Source organism: Ovis canadensis, chromosome 2, assembly GCF_042477335.2.
Source record: "Ovis canadensis isolate MfBH-ARS-UI-01 breed Bighorn chromosome 2, ARS-UI_OviCan_v2, whole genome shotgun sequence".
Taxonomy (NCBI): Eukaryota; Metazoa; Chordata; class Mammalia; order Artiodactyla; family Bovidae; genus Ovis; species Ovis canadensis.
This window is the reverse complement of record NC_091246.1, coordinates 86,651,422-86,668,403: the sequence shown is the minus strand read 5'-3', so window position 1 is coordinate 86,668,403 and position 16,982 is coordinate 86,651,422. Positions and strand designations below refer to the sequence as shown.

Genomic DNA, 16,982 nt, shown 5'->3' with positions numbered 1-16,982 from the left:
AAGTAATTAGCCTCCAATTAAATTAACTTTAAAAACAAAAAATGAAAAAACAAGGTTGAACTATGAATCCTACTTTTTCCCAGAGGCATTCACTGGATGTCAACAGAGGGCCAGGCATGGTGGTAGGTTTCACTGCTCTAAAGAAAGAAAAATGAAACATCAACTTTTTGTTCAATAAGAGAAGGAAAGTTTTTATTTAACTTCCGAGAACATTGCAAGTTCTTGAACTTTGGGCTAATTGTAAAGAAAAAATCTTGGTCCTACAGTCTATCCTTGGGAAATTCTGAACAGTCAGTATTTGTACTCAGCAGGTCACCATGCCCTCTCTCTGTTGCACCCTTTGCCCCCACATGGATAGCAGTGCAGGGAGGCCCTCTGTATACCCCTCCATGAAATTCTCTTATCAGCTCACATGGTTCAGTCTACAGGGTAAATGACTACTGAAAATGAGTGCATCCTCCTATCCAAGGTAAGAACATAGAATACATTGAGTATGAAGGAAAAGAACTGATTTTTTGATGGTAGAATACCAGGTATCAATTAAGTTCACAAGAACTTCATTGTTTTGAGTTCAAGGGCACCGTCCTCAATTCAGAATTTTTCCATAACTTACTATATCTATAAAGTCAACCTTTCAAGGGTAGGGTAAAGCCTCCTTCTCTTTTATAATCAGAAACCGAACCATAACCTGAAGATTTTATTTTTCAGCTTTGTTTTTCAATATTCAATCATTTCCACCTCAGTGGTAGTCAGATTAGGAGTTTTAAAGAGTTTGTAACTACTGTGATTAATAGAGGAAAACAACTTTTTCTTATGCCGTCATTATGGTATCAAATTACCATAAAAAACACTCCTATTTTAGAGATACCTGTCCATGTGTATATTATGTACCACATCCTTTTGGCTAACTTGAGTTTTTAACACATCTTAGATTTGAGTACGTGGCTAAGTAGTATTTTATTCTGCAGGAAGTAGTGGTCCCCTGGAATTGTACAGTGCAAGACTTGTGTGGCTATACACGGAGGTCTTGGAAGTATTACCAACCAAACACTATGCACTCGATGTCATGAAAATGAAGTCAAAGGGTGTGTGCAGGAAGAAAAAAAAAACAGGCTGAAAGTCTAGGCTACATGTGTGACAGGATTAAAACACATATTTTCTGCTGGCTATATGGCAGAGCTTAAGGCATCTGATGGCAAATATATTCAAATGACCTGTGTGGTTATGATGGGAATGAAAAGAGTTCCAAAGGTTAAGGTTTCTAAGGGAGAGTGCCAGAGGGACTGAATTGGCCAGTTATTTTCCTGAAAGTGAAACATAGGCACATATTCCTCTGATTTTTTTATTTCAGTCTTTTCAATACAAAGATTTTAGCAACTCTCAATACATTAGGAGGTTCCTCCTCCACTATCCAGCCTTATAATTTTACAATTGTGGGTAGGGAGAGAAAGAACTCCCTCAACTCTCTTATTCATTATCACATTTTCCTTCTTCATGCTGCAACAAGGGTTGGAAAACTATGGCCAGCAGGCCAAATCTGGGCTGTTATCTGTCAACTTTTTTTTAATGGTTGGAACAATTCAAAAGAAGACTATTTTGCTGCATATAAAAACTATGTGAAATTCAAATTTGAGTGTCCTTGATTAAATTTTATTGGAATGCAGCCATGCTCCTTCATTTAAGCACCGCCAGTGATTGCTTTTTCTCTTCAGCAGCAGAGGTGAGGAGCCACAAAAGAGACCACAAACGCCCTCTGGCTCAAAGCCCAATGTATGTATAGAAAATGTTTGCTGCTCCTGTGCTGAGGTTCTATTGTACTTTCACAAAGGCATGCCATGCTGAATCTATGGATGCCCATCGTTCCACCAGCTGCCTCAGTCTTCAGAGACAAGATACAAGAGAACTGAAAAGCGCCAGATTGACTAGAACGGGGCCTTTGTTTTGAGGCACCTAAAAATGACCTGCCCTCATTGGAAAAGGAACAGTCAGCGTTTTCTGAACACAAATGGCTGCATAGGTGAAAAGTGCAGCATTTTTTGTGGACTAACAAAAGGACTAAAAGATATGACTTCATACCATTAGACAACATCATACCAGATTATACAGCATTATACCAGGTGATGTCACAGGGGACACAGTAGCAGAATTTAAGGACAAAAAAATGGACACCTTAAAATGCAACACAGTTTGTGGGTCTAGTGATCAATACTATATGGATGAATTAGGCATCCACTTGGACATGGGGTAAGTTACGGTGTTTACACAAAAGAAATGTTTAAATATTATATGAAACATGAAGAGTATTTCAAATTCTTAACTTTTCTGTCACTGAAGTTAAGAAAATGTACCTATTAAGAATGTACACACACCCACTTAAAGCACTAAGGACCTGAGGGAGAACACATAACTAAACAAGCCACAGAAACCTGATGAAAACGGCATTCTGGGAAAGTCTGTCTGGCAGTGAGACGCAGGCTGGTCCATTAAGGGGGTGTCTTAATAGTTCCCTCCTGACTTGGAAGAATTAGTGTACCTTCCCCAGACTGCTGTGCTTTACAGCAGTTACCTTATGTATTCGGAAAGCCTGATTAACAAACTGTGTGCTCACAACAAAAATAAACAATGCATTAGGCCAAGACTGCCCCAACATAATTTTTTTTTTTTTTTTTTTTTTGCTTCTTAGGCATTTACCTTTAATGAACATTGGCTTGGGAATATGTGGAAAACACTTAACTGAGAAGAAGCTAAGTTTCAGGATAAGCATAAAAATATCTTTAAGCTCATCGTGTTTGTGGCTCCCATCCATCCTATAATTCTATACCAGGGAATGAGTGTCTCAGTACAGTAATCCACACCTTCTCCTTTAACACCACCATGAAGACATTCCCATATATGACAGGTACACTCAGGGATGTGTAAAACCCTGAGCATGCTTGCTGGGACTCTACTCCTTTCCCTTCCATTTGAGATCTATCACTAGAATCCAAGTAAGAAGGACATTATTTAAAATGACACTATCGGTGGTGATTTAGTCACTAAGTCATGTTCAACTCTTGTACCCCATGGGCTGTAGCCCAACAGGCTCCTCTGTCCATGGGATTTCCCAGGCAAGAATACTGGTGTGGGTTACTATTGCCTTCTCCAGAGGATCTTCCCGACCCAGGGATCAAACCTGGGTCTCCTGCATTGCAGGCACATCCTTTAACAGCTGAGCCACCAAGGAGCCCCAAATGACACTATTAGTAACAAATTCCTTGCCACACCACTCAAAGGAGATGGCAACTAGAGTGCTTCATACAGAATACAGGAACTGTGGGTTTAGCCACAGTGATGGAGAATTCAGTAATTCCCAAGGCTTTTTTTTTATTTAAAAAGTTCTGACAGCAGTAAGTTCTTTCTTCTGTTAAGCCTGAATCTGTTTTCCTATAGCTTCTACTTATCAACGCTAGTCTACCATGTGGGGTTTAATAGAAGGATCTAGCCCCTCTCCACCCAATAACTAATTATACATGGAGACAATAGCCACGGGAGCATCTCCACAGCCTGCTCTGCAAACAATACACTCTCTCACTCTCATAAGGAATGACAATCGCTCCATTCTTTCCCAAATCTGCTTGTCTTCAAACTTGAGGCTACTCTTATATGTATGGCTGAGTGAGTCTCTTTGCTGTTGTCCCAAAACTATTACAATATTGTTAATTGGCTAAACTCCAATATAAGGGCTTCACCAGTAGCTCGGTGGTAAAGAATCCGTCTGAGACGCAGATGATGCCATGGGTTTAATCCCTTGGTCAGGAAGATCCCCTGGAGGAGGGCGTAGCAACCCACTCCAGTATTCTTGCTTTGGAGAATCCCATGGACAGAGGAGCTGGCAGGCTACAGTCCACAGGGCTACACAGAATCAGACATGACTGAAGTGACTGAGTATGCACTCCAATATAAAATAAAAAGTTTTAAAAATACTTGAGGCTGCCCCTTGAGATAAATTCCATTGTTGCTAAAATGGTCTATAGCAATGCTCTCAACTTGAGGATTCCTGGTTTTGATAGCTTTATCTTAGCCCCCAAGATGGTAGCTACACTTTGTCTTTGGCTCCCAGACAAGCCCCCAAGATGATAGTGATAAGATATCCTGATACCTTGTCTTGGGATCTCAGATGAGCCCTCAAGATGATAGCTTTAGCTTAGCCCCAAGATGATAGCTATACTTTGTCTTGGGATCCCAAATGAGCCTCCAAGATGATAGTGATAGCTATACCTTGTCCTAGGATCCTGGATGAGGCCCAAAGATGATGACTTACGGTGAATGATGCTGCCAGATTCGTGGTCTCCAAAGCAGAAGATTTAACTCCAGGACCAAAGACAATCTCAGTCACTCAGAGCTTTGTGTAGATTTTTATTTAAAGTGAAAGTGACAGAAAAAGCTTCTGACATAGACATCAGAAGGGGGTAGGAGAGTACCTGCCTTGCTAGTTTAAGTAAAACATTATATACTTTTCTGCTAGTTGCTAAGAACAGAAGAAAATACCTTAAGGCTGTAAAAATTTTGCCCATACCCTTTCCCATAACATACATCCTGGGATGACATCAGCACAAGATTAGCCAGAAGGAACAGATTATCCCAGAGCTCAAGGCTGTGGAAGTTCTACCCAGACCTTCTCCCATAACATACATTCTGAGCTCAAAAAGAGCATGTCCTTGAGCAAGAGATACTGCTGGCTAAGAGGCATATGTGAAATAGGCCTTTCAAAATAATGTGAAAAAGAAAGAATGTTCACCTCCTTCTGAAAGGGACCTTAGGCTTGGACTCCTTATCAACCTGCCTAAGTTAATTCTCTCAGTTTCAACAGCAGGGACTTCCTATGATACTTTTCAGGCTACAAAAGGAGACACTGTATTCCTTGGCTTGGACTTTGCCATAACTCATGTACACAGAAACAAGAGAAAATTTTGGAATTTAGCTCAGGTGCCCTCTCCTCTAGAAACGTTCCACTGATCTACCCAGTCTGAGTTAGGTCTTCCGTGAAAATACTTCCCAAAACACCAAGCACCATGTCTTATAAGGCACTCATCTCTGTGCCTATTTCTTCTATCAAAACTGAAAGCTCCTTGAAGGCAGGAACTGTACCTTAATCATCTTTGTATTCCTGATGTCCAGCAGCATGCCTGTCACATGGAAGCATTTATAGAGATTTCATGTGAATTAATGAATAGTCACACACACACACACACACACACACACACACACACACACACAGAATCACTGCAGCAACTGATGTAAATCTGTGAGGAAACCAGAGGTCCCTTAAATTCCAGTACTTCCTCTTGTCAGGGGAAGCACATTCCCTGACACCACGCATCCTGGACAGGCACTACAGTAACCACCTGCATGAGATATTTTACATGACAGGAGCTCCTCTGTAAGGAACACAGATCTAACAAGCCACTACCAACCAGAAGAATTTGGGAAACATCAAAAGGTGGTCCTACCACCTCCCAGATTCCTTCTCACCGGCATCCATCTTGGCTGAGCAATGCCTTGAGGAAGCCAGGAAGGGCCCTGAGTCAGAATGACTGGCAAAAGATAATCTGAAAGCTAAACTCATCACCGTAAAACCTGAGATTGTGGGCCATGTGGCAGAGCAGTTCTCCTGGGTCCCCTGACCCTACTTCTCTCTGCCCGGGCACCCTTCCCAATAAAGTCTCTTGCTTTGTCAGCTTGTGTGTCTCCTTGGACAATTCATTTCCGAGTGTTAGACAAGAGCCCACTCTTGGGCCTTGGAAGGCATTCCCCTTCCTGCAACACTCTTGCCAAAAAATCTGAAGCTTTTCAAAGAAAACAATCCACACAGTGGATTTTTGAGGAATCCACACAATGTTGGAGGAAGCTTGTAAGCAGCAGATACTATTGAAAATAATGAATAAACAATTCCATGTGAGGCAACTATGGAGAGGACAGAAATGGTGATAGCAGGGTTCCGGTAGAGACAGTACAATGGAAGGATTCCACCCAGTCAGCTCCTCGAAGGGAAGGCTACAAGGGCTAAGAGGTACACAGGTAATTTTACTGCATCTCAGCAGGAGAGTGGTTAGAGTGGCTTTTAAAAAATTATTTATTTATTTAATTGGAGGCTAATTACTTTACAATATTGTATTGGTTTTGCCATACATCAACATGAATCTACCATGGGTGTACATGTGTTCCCCATCCTGAACCTGCCTCCCACCTCCCTCCCCATCCCATCCCTCAGGGTCATCCCAGGGCGCCAGCCCTGAGCACCGTGTCTCATGCATTGAACCTGGACTGGCGATTCGTTTCACATATGATATTATACATGTTTCAGGGCCATTCTCCCAAATCATCCCACCCTCGCCCTCTCCCACAGAGTCCAAAAGACTGTTCTATACATCTGTGTCTCTTTTGCTGTCTCACATACAGGGTTATCATTACCATCTTTCTAAATTCCATATATATAGGTTAGTATACTGTATTGGTGTTTTTCTTTCTGACTTACTTCACTCTGTATAATAGGCTCCAGTTTCATCCACCTCATTAGAACCAATTCAAATGCATTCTTTTTAATGGCTGAGTAATACTCCATTGTGTATATGTACCATAGCTTTCTTATCCATTTGTCTGCTGACAGACATCTAGGTTGCTTTCATATCCTGGTTATTGTAAACAGTACTGCAATGAACATTAGGGTACATGTGTCTCTTTCAGTTCTGGTTTCCTCTGTGTGTATGCCCAGCAGTGGGATTGCTGGGAAACTAGGAATACCCACTTCTCTTTCCAGTAGTCTTGCTTGATGCAAACCTCTAATCTATCTCATTTTGTTGTCTAATTGCACCCCTGATAACACAGCTGAACAAAGGTTCTCTATTCTAAATGCTTGATGAACGGAAAACCAACCATGGAGAGGTGATCCTTCTGCAGGCTTCGGAACACTGAATAAAAATCTTTGAGTAATAAACACATTAACAGAAGGCACAGTTTGGGAGTCTGAATCTAAAGCACGTGTTTTCCAATTACCACATAAGTCTCTACCTTTTTAACATAAGTGGAGAGTGCAAAACTTGGTACAGAACCACAGATAAGGCAAAAGACAAGTGCAATAAAGTGGAATTAAATGATTTCCACACCTCACTTAAATCTAAATCTCTCAATTTACCTAGTTATAAGTCCAAATACAAAACCACAGGTGTGTTCTTCAATCAACAAAACTTCATTATAGGAATACTTAGATTTTGAAATAAAAACTTCAGAAACTCATTATTTTCTAGGAAATAGGAGAAATAAGCATTACCTGGTGGCTCTAACAGTAAAGAATCTGCCTGCAATAGAGGAGATCTGGGTTCAATCCCTGGGTTGGGAAGATCCCCTGGAGAAGGGAATGGCAACCCTCTCCAATACCCTTGCCTGGAAAATTCCATGGACAGAGGAGCCTGGTGAGTTATAGTCCATGGGGTTGCAAAGAGTTGGTCACAACTTAGAGGGACATCTGTGGGTCTTTGTCTGAAGCAGAATATTTATAAGATGTTCTTTTATTTCTATTACGTTGCAAGATTGGTATGGATTCAAAGCCTTAATTAGTCATTCAGTTATAAAGTCTATTCTCCAAATTTCTTCTTTTTAGTCTCATTTTTAAGAAACAGAAAGCTAGTCTCAGCTTTGGCAGTGGGCTACCAAGCTTATTGCCTTATGTCCTGGCAGAGGCTGAAAGCAGGACTCCAATTCTGATTCCTTGGTCCTAAATTCCTAAATATAATACCTGCCAAACCAGTCATTAATGACAGAGCTCTGACCGAGTGGCATATTATACATTTCCTCCAGGGTGGGGGAGGAGGGGAGGGAGACATCAAAGGATAAGAGGGATGAAGGAAGACTGGGTGTAGACAAGATTGGTGCAAATTAACAGACCCATGGGGCTGCTGATAAAGACGGGTAAGGAACTCCAATAAAAACGGTGAAGGAGGAATCAAAGCCAAGTTATTCTGAGCATGTGTGTCAGATTTTAGAGCCCCAGATGCTGTAAAAGAAGGATGGGTAGAATTCTGTTTCAGAAAACTTAAACAGCAGTGGCCTGGCTTTGGCTGAAGGTCAGGTGGTATTTCAAACCGTCCAGAGATGAGAAATAGAGACCAATGCAGACTTCAGTCCAATGGAAGCAAGTGGCTGTCAGGCATTCTGTGTAAAAGGCTGGCTTCCCAGACTTCAGGTCGGGGCTCAGGACTCTCATATTAAATATCCTATCAGAAGGGTCCTTATTCTATCAGTGAGTTCAGCTCAGTTCAGTTGCTTAGTCATGTCCAACTCTTTGCAACGCCATGAATCACAGCACACCAGGACTCCCTGTCCATCACCAACTCCCAGAGTTCACTCAAACTCATGTCTATCGAGTTGGTGATGCCATCCAGCCATCTCATACTCTGTCGACCCCTTCTCCACCTGCCCCCCATCCCACCCAGCATCAGGGGCTTTTCCAATGAGTCAACTCTTTGCATGAAGTGGCCAAAGTATTGGAGTTTCAGCTTCAACATCAGTCCTTCCAATGAACACCCAGGACTGATCTCCTTTAAGATGGATGGGTTGGATCTCCTTGCAGTCCAAGGGACTCTCAAGAATCTTCTCCAACACCACAGTTCAAAAGCATCAATTCTTTGGTGCTCAGCCTTCTTCACAGTCCAACTCTCACATCCATACATGACCACTGGAAAAACCATAGACTTGACTAGATGGACCTTTGTTGGTAAAGTAATATCTCTGCTTTTCAATATGCTATCTAGGTTGGTCATAACTTTTCTTCCAAGGAGTAAGCGTCTTTTAATTTCATGGCTGCAATCACCATCTGCAGTGATTTTGCAGCCCCCAAAAATAAAGTCTGACACTGTTTCCACTGTTTCCCCATCTATTTCCCATGAAGTGATGGGACCAGATGCCATGATCTTCGTTTTCTGAATGTTGAGCTTTAAGCCAACTTTTTCACTCTCCTCTTTCACTTTCATTAAGAGGTTTTTTAGTTTCTCTTCACTTTCTGCCATAAGGGTGGTGTCATCTGCATATGTGAGGTTATTGATATTTCTCCCAGCAATCTTGATTCCAGCTTGTGCTTCTTCCAGCCCAGCATTTCTCATGATGTACTCTGCATAGAAGTTCAATAAGCAGGGTGACAATATACAGCCTTGAAGTACTCCTTTTCCTATTTGGAACCAGTCTGTTTTCCATGTCCTGTTCTAACTGTTGCTTCCTGACCTGCATATAGGTTTCTCAAGAGGCCGGTCAGGTGGTCTGATATTCCCATCTCTTTCAGAATTTTCCACAGTTTATTGTGATCCACACAGTCAAAGGCTTTGGCATAGTCAATAAAGCAGAAATAGATGTTTTTCCTGAACTCTCTTGCTTTTTCCATGATGCAGCGGGTGTTGGCAATTTGATCTCTGGTTCCTCTGCCTTTTCTAAAACCAGCTTGAACATATGGAAGTTCACGGTTCACGTACTGCTGAAGCCTGGCTTGGAGAATTTTGAGCATTACTCTACTAGTGTGTGAGATGAGTACAACTGTGCTGTAGTCTGAGCATTCTTTGGCATTGCCTTTCTTTGGAATTGGAATGAAAACTGACCTTTTCCAGTCCTGTGGCCACTGCTGAGTTTTCCAAATTTGCTGGCACATTGAGTGCAGCACTTTTACAGCATCATCTTTCAGGATTTGAAATAGCTCCACTGGAATTCCATCACCTGCACTAGCTTTGTTTGTAGTGATGCTTTCTAAGGCCCACTTGACTTCACATTCCTGGATGTCTGGCTCCAGCTGAGTGATCACACCATCGTGATCATCTGGGTCGTGAAGATCTTTTTTGTATAGTTCTTCTGTGTATTCTTGCCACCTCTTCTTAATATCTACTGCTTCTGTTAGGTCCATACCATTTCTGTCCTTTATTGAGCCCATCTTTGCATGAAATGTTCCCTTGGTGTCTCTAATTTTCTTGAAGAGATCTCTAGTCTGTCCCATTCTGTTGTTTTCCTCTATTTCTTTGCATTGATCGCTGAGGAAGGCTTTCTTATCTCTCCTTGCTATTCTTTGGAACTCTGCATTCAGATGCTTATATCTTTCCTTTTCTCCTTTGCTTTTCACTTCTCTTCTTTTCACAGATATTTGTAAGGGCCTCCTTGGACGGCCATTTTGCTTTTTTGCATTTCTTTCCCATGGGGATGGTCTTGATTTCTGTCTCCTGTACAATGTCACGAACCTCCATCCATAGTTCATCAGGCACTCTGTCTCTCAGATCTGTCTCTCAGATCTCTGTCTATCAGTGAGTCCACCTCAAAAACTTGGCCAGAAATACCAGCTATTTAGCTGGTTTATCTAAACACTGAATGGTCTATTTCACAAGACTCTGGTCTCTGGGCAACTCATCTTTTTTTCAGGAACTCCAATGCATCCGGTCCTCTCTTGCTTGATGTTTCCTTTACTAGAAATACATTAGGCTCTGCTAATTCTTTCTATCCTCATGTAAATATCAGGAAAGTCTTCCCTGACCACCCTATGTGGGTGAGTTTCCTCTGTTCCAAGCTTCTCTAGTGCCACGTTTCATTACCCTTGCCACACTGGACAGTAATTGTCTAAAGTCTGTTTTCCGCACTAGATTATGATTTTAATTCAGTCAGGAACCTTATCTATCCTGTTTACTAATGTATCCCACAAGCCTGCCTCAAAGAAGGTACAAAACAAAGATTTGTTTTGTTCATCAGTGCACTCTTCAGAACAAAAACTGAAAAAGTCAGGGAAGAAAGCATCTATGAATTTTCTGCTTGATGCTTCATGCAGAAAGCAAAAATATTAATAGGAAAACTGAGGTTGCCCACTGGAACTGATATAGACTAAGTAAAAAATGTGGTTTCTGGGTATCACGGGCTTTTGACATTCTCTCTGTTCAAGTACCCAGTTTGGATTCCCAGATCCTTTACTCACTCACAATTTACCATCTAAAATAATTAATTGCATGATGTAATGTCCATTCTCCATCATAAGCCTATGTTTCGCTTTCAGTGAACAGTCTCAAAATGAAAGAAAAGCAAAAGGGAAAATATGGCACCTGTCCCAAGAAAAATGAAAAGGCATATTTTGTTCACCATCTCCACTCTCACTTGTCGAGCATCTGCTCTTTTAAGCAAAAATGTTACATGATTTATATTATTTTTCATCCTTAATAAATCTCTAAGAATGAACATGTACTCTCCTTTTACATTTATGAGAATACAGAGGCCCAGAGCAATATCCTGACTTGTGTAACAAGCAGTGTAGGTGGAACTCAGGCCAAGAGCAGACAGGCTCACAACTACATTCACTGCACCTGCTGACTCTTGCTGGCACAGTCCCCTCAGGGAAGTTCTCAAAAGCTGGAGTGACTCAAACTCTCCCCAAAACATCTGATACATCATTCCCCACTTTCTCTTCTGTTTGTACCAGCCCAGTCCAATTCAAACACCAGCTCCATATTGTCCTTATTTGGAAAAGTGATGATAAAATCCATTACGACATTTCACCTTCATGGAGGCTTTGTTCTCAGGATAGTTTTACAAAAAAAAAAGCACTTTACATTTTCTGTTTTGCTATAGTCACTAAAAAGAGAGTACTTATAAGAGTAACTTGCATTCTCAGGTACCAGTGGAGAACAGCTTCCCCTTTCCTCTCTCCCTTCTCCACTTAGTATGCTGGGAGATTTCACATCAAGGGAATCTAAGTGATGAAGACTCACCCTCTCCATCTCTTTGAAGTCATCATCTAGCTTGGTTCCTTCAGCTCCTCCAACCTTCTCACTCACTTTCTGTAGAAAATAACCAAAAAAAAAAAAAAAAGGAATTATTATAAATAAATTGCTTTTAAAAATATGTCACAAGTTTTAAGTGCTTTGACAAATATCATCTAATATAACATCACAACTATTCTCTGATATGGGTAGGCAGTCCCATTTTCACAGGAGGCAACTGTGTATCAGAGGATATGAATAATTTACCAAAATCCACGCATCTGGTAGATACTGAAGCAGGAATTCAAAGCTGTGTCTTCTGATTTCAACTCTAGTGCTCTTTCTGTTATATGAATCATCATACAACTGTCAAATCACTAACATTTTCCTTTTGAAAGTTCCAAGGGACAATAGCATCATACAATAATCATTTCCCTCTGATAATGGATCTAAAATGCTACCTAGGTAGAAAATTACTGCATCTTCAACCTATTTTTCAATGGGCTGTTGAACAGATAATCACAAGCATCTATCAAACTGGTATGAAAAATACCAGCCTAACTAATCTTCAGATAAAGGGACTTAAATAGTTATCTTGTAAATCTCCCTGTAGCTGTCCATATCCTTATATACATAAGATAAATTGTGTGTAAAGATGTTGAGAGTATTTCTTTGCTACCCAGTCAATTCCCATTATCATACATTCTATGTTCATCAGTTTACATATGCAAAGGTACATTTTCTACTTGTAGAATTCATTCATTAAAAAATTAGACATTCTATTCTGTTTTGAAATAAAGATCAAATTAAGTCTAATAAAAATTACAAAGGAATCACAAGAAAAATAGTTCACTTTCATTAAAAACAGGATATATTAAATGCTAATGACACCAGAATGTCATTTCTCTTAAAATAACTGTAAAGGTAGTTAGATGCTTTTTACTAAGATGTCACTGTGCTACATAAAGTTATCACATACACATACTGAAGTATAAGCTTCACTCTTTTAATAGCCACTGTGTTGAGGGTCTTTGCAGAAGATCCCCACCATGGTGAGACCTGCAGCAACCTTAGCAACAACTGGGTCATCCAAGTAAGCTTGGTTTACCTCCTTCTAAAAGGGCCCTGGGATACATGGCTCACTTTCTCACCTTGGAAGCTCTGATATCCCCTTATTGAGGGCTGAGGTATAGTGCTCACATTCCCCTTCTCTAACTCTTGTGTTCTGCCACCAGGAAGAGCTTTAGAAGAGATCACTCTTGGGAAAATCAAGAGCCTGAATTCTTTCACCACTCTGGCCCAGATTTCACTTCAACAGCAGTAACAGAAGGAATATACTGAGATGAAACATTATGGCACGGACTGCAGTGGCACACCATGTTGTTATGCAAATTAAATGGTATAAAATATAAAAACTCCTATCTGAACCTATCAGACATACAATATATCCTAGTTCCCTTCTCTCACCAATAACCTGCACCTGCTGGGCTTCCCTGGTCTGCTTAAAAATCCTGGTCTTTTCTATCAGTTTATTTAACTGCTATTTAGTACCTTAAGAAGAATCTAACAATTTTCAGGAAACTGCTACTGCCACGTCACTTCAGTTGTGTCCGACTCTGTGCGACCCCATAGACGGCAGCCCACCAGGCTCCACCATCCCTGGGATTCTCCAGGCAAGAATACTGGAGTGGGTTGCCATTTCCCTCTCCAATGCATGAAAGTGAAAAGTGAGAGTGAAGTCACTCAGTCAGGCCGACTCTTCGTAACCCCATGGACTGCAGCCTACCAGGCTCCTCCGTCCATGGGATTTTCTAGGCAAGAGTACTGGAGTGGGTTGCCATTGCCTTCTCCATCAGAAAACTGAGACTTGCATAAATAAACTTTTTTATGAGGCTTGCATAAATTTTAAAAAATTACCTGGAAGGCAATTTCCCCAAGTAAACCCTAGGTGGCTTTGCATTCACACCGCAGTACTGAAGAGCTGTCCATGGTGCTGGCCATTTCTGCCTAAAGTTCTTTGTATCAAATGGCCAGATGGCCAGAGTTCGATTCACCATTTCAACCCTCAGTCCTTGACATCAGCCCTCTCACTTAACTTGTTTCCTAAGTGGTGGTGGCTATCAATTATTTCAACAAGATCAGCTTCTGTCTATGGGGTCGCACAGAGTCGGACACGACTAAAGCGACTTAGCAGCAGCAGCAGCAGCACAGATCTAGGCTTTGTGTTGCCTCACTATCAACCAAATATAAGCCTGTATCAACTGATCTGGCACAGCAGCCAGTTTTTGCTTACTTTCTTAAAGATGTTACCAAGCCAGAGAGAGATGGAAAGGCCTTAGAATTCAGTTTAGGACCTCCTAGTGGAATTCCAAGTGTCAATAACTTAACCTGCATGTTCAAGTTTAAGTCAAAGAAAATTAGGAATAGAAGGGAACTTAAAGGTTATTGTTATCAAATTTTCCTTATCAGCAAACAAATTTTACTCTGATTTGTACACTGATTCTCTCTCTTTCACTTTGCTCAGTGATGGCAATTTCCATTCATATTTAAGCCCCTCTTGTGTCTTATTCTTGATGTATGTGGTTATCTGTTAAATTTGGGCCGGGAAACTCTATAATCTTGTTGAATTCCTATGCAGTAAAGAAATATAAGCCTCATACTCCCAACTCAACTGTCTCAGTTCTATCTGACTGTCTGCAATGTCATCAGGCCCAAGGCCCCACTTTGATTAAAGAGAATCATTATAGATATATTCCTCCCATGATCCATGAATGAGATGTTTAATTTTCATTTGCAAAATTGTCACAGAAACCAAGTAGCTGAAAAACGTCTCCATTTATAGTAACAGAAAATCCTGGTAACCTTGGTTAATCACATTTTTTACCATATCTAAGCAATAAAATAGGACCTTCATCAAAACCACAGAAGCTTATATTATACTTTCAACCTATACTGCTCAACTGAAAGTAATTTTAATTTCCTTCTTTTTTATATCCATCAATAGGTTAGCACCAGAGTGGCTCACTGTATTATAGGAATACCAAATGAGATCACACTGGCCATTAGTAATTCAGAACTAGTCCTAGTAACTCACGCAAAGCACAATCATCAGTCCATCAGTCCACTGACTTTACCTATGTGGCTTAAGTACTCTGCGTGTGTGTGTGTATGTGTGTGTGTGTGTGTGTGTGTGTGAAAGAGAGAGAGAGAGAAAGAGTGTGTATATGTGAGAGAGAGATGGTGGGGAGAGAGAGACATGAGGAAAGAGAGAAAGGGAGGGGAGGGGGACAGAGAGGAAGGAAGAAAGAGAAAATATGAATCTGTTCTCCACAAAAACTGACATTTGAGCTGCTATAAGAGAAACTGTTCACCAAATATACTGAATGAGGCTAACAGATACTGGTCTTGGTCTGATTGCTTGGTTGATGTAAATTTCTTATCTGATTTGATCCATGGCAAAAGAAAGAGTACTCAAAATGATATCTACACTGTTCTCTGGGCTGTTTTTTCCCCAAGTCACAAAGGATCTAAATATACCAAGGCACTGAATTAAACCATCTGCTAAATAACCATCTTCTCATTCCTTAGGAGTATGGCAAATATTTCCTCCTCCTGTTCTTTAAATAACATTACTAAAACTTCTATTGCTTTTGTGTATGTGAGTCAGGTGAGGAAGGCAGGATCCCTGAGCTCATCTGGCCAACAATGAGTTTTGTTTTCCTTGGTGGTGGTTTAGTCACTAAGTCATGTCCAACTCTTGCAACCCCATGGACTACAGCCCACCAGCCTCCTCTGCCCATGGGATTTCCCAGACAAAAATATTGCAGTGGGTTGCCATTTCCTTCTCCAGGTGATATTCCCAATTCAGGGATCAAACCTAGGTATCCTATATTGCAGGCAGCATCTTTACCACTGAGACACTAATATAGCTCTTGCTTTCCTTACCTAGTACCATTTATTTAAGAATAGTTTTGCTCTACTATATTCCAGAGGTGGTTCCTAAAAAGATCTCATATTATTGAATATTTTCCGATATTGTTTAGTATACTTTAGCTAGTATACTCACTTTTTGAGAAATTGATCCCCTATTTAAATAAACATTAGCAAAAGTTATTTGAATCAAACAAAACAGTATAAATGAGTCAATATGCCCACCTGTACCATCTAAAAACAACTCTCCTGTTCAAAATCTTCCAGTGTACTTACCTAGCACAACACTGAGAACTTGTGCTTCCGATCTTATTTTCTATTACACTCTCCATATATATTCCAACCGAACCAAAAAATCTCATCTTCCTCTATGTTATTCTTCATTGTATTCATCACAAGATATACTCAGTAAAGATTTGTGGACTGAACTACAGTGCAATTTTGTAAATGTTAATGTTAAAAAGACTGAAAGGAGGCATAAAGTAAGGCAAACAGGACTGATCATTTCACTCAGGGGTGGTTTTTCAAAAGGCATAACTCTTCACAGAAAGAAAATAAATAATATAATCAACTCACATTTTAAATTAAAAGTCTTAACTCTGAGTCTGCAGTCGTGTTGCCTCACGCTATTTTTTCTATATGCCAAATAAGAAAAATAAGGGGACCAGCAGCAGGAGGCACCTTAAATAAATGACCACTGTTCTCAGCACAAAGGATGAGGATGCTGCAGGCTCTCCAACAAGGACTCATCCTCCCCTGCATGAATTATCACCTCTAGGCAAAAGACACTCCAGCCTCTGGCTGCAGCTCTGATACTTCCCTATATTGCACTTCAGTCAAACACTGAATACCCAACTACCTTATCTCCAACGGCCTTTTATAAAGGTCTCCTTGAAAATCACATCATCAGTGAAATTCAATAGACTTAAGACCAAATTTATTCATACTCCACACACCTGCAAAGTTATTTACTGTCTGATGTCCCTATTTTTCTTTAGCTTTGTCTCATTATTCATTATACAAAGCCAGATTTTACCAGTCACCAAATATGCTGTGTTAATTCCTTTTGCCTTGTACCTGGACCTATATTATTTCTCTTTTCTAATTTTCAAATCCTGCCAAGTACCTAAGATGTACCTAAGTACCTAATCCAACTTTCACCTTCTCCATCTTCATCTTGAATGCCCACCCTAGATGGAAGTTACTAGATTTCCACTGCACTCTTAATAAAACACACCATCTGTTGGGGTCCCTGGAACTAGCTACTTGATGAGTAAAACTGCTGAGAACTTTTGCTTATCTGAT

General features: G+C 40.6%; 1 protein-coding gene across 1 annotated transcript in view; it reads right to left on the bottom strand.

The window, feature by feature from the left end:
* The window catches only part of SH3GL2 (SH3 domain containing GRB2 like 2, endophilin A1), a 223,607-nt gene that overhangs the window by 47,298 nt on the left and 159,327 nt on the right, over positions 1–16,982 (bottom strand). The window contains exon 2 of the mRNA XM_069576632.1: positions 11,757–11,825. Within this exon, the coding sequence (XP_069432733.1) occupies positions 11,757–11,825 (69 nt within the window). The remainder of the gene's footprint in view (positions 1–11,756; positions 11,826–16,982) is intronic.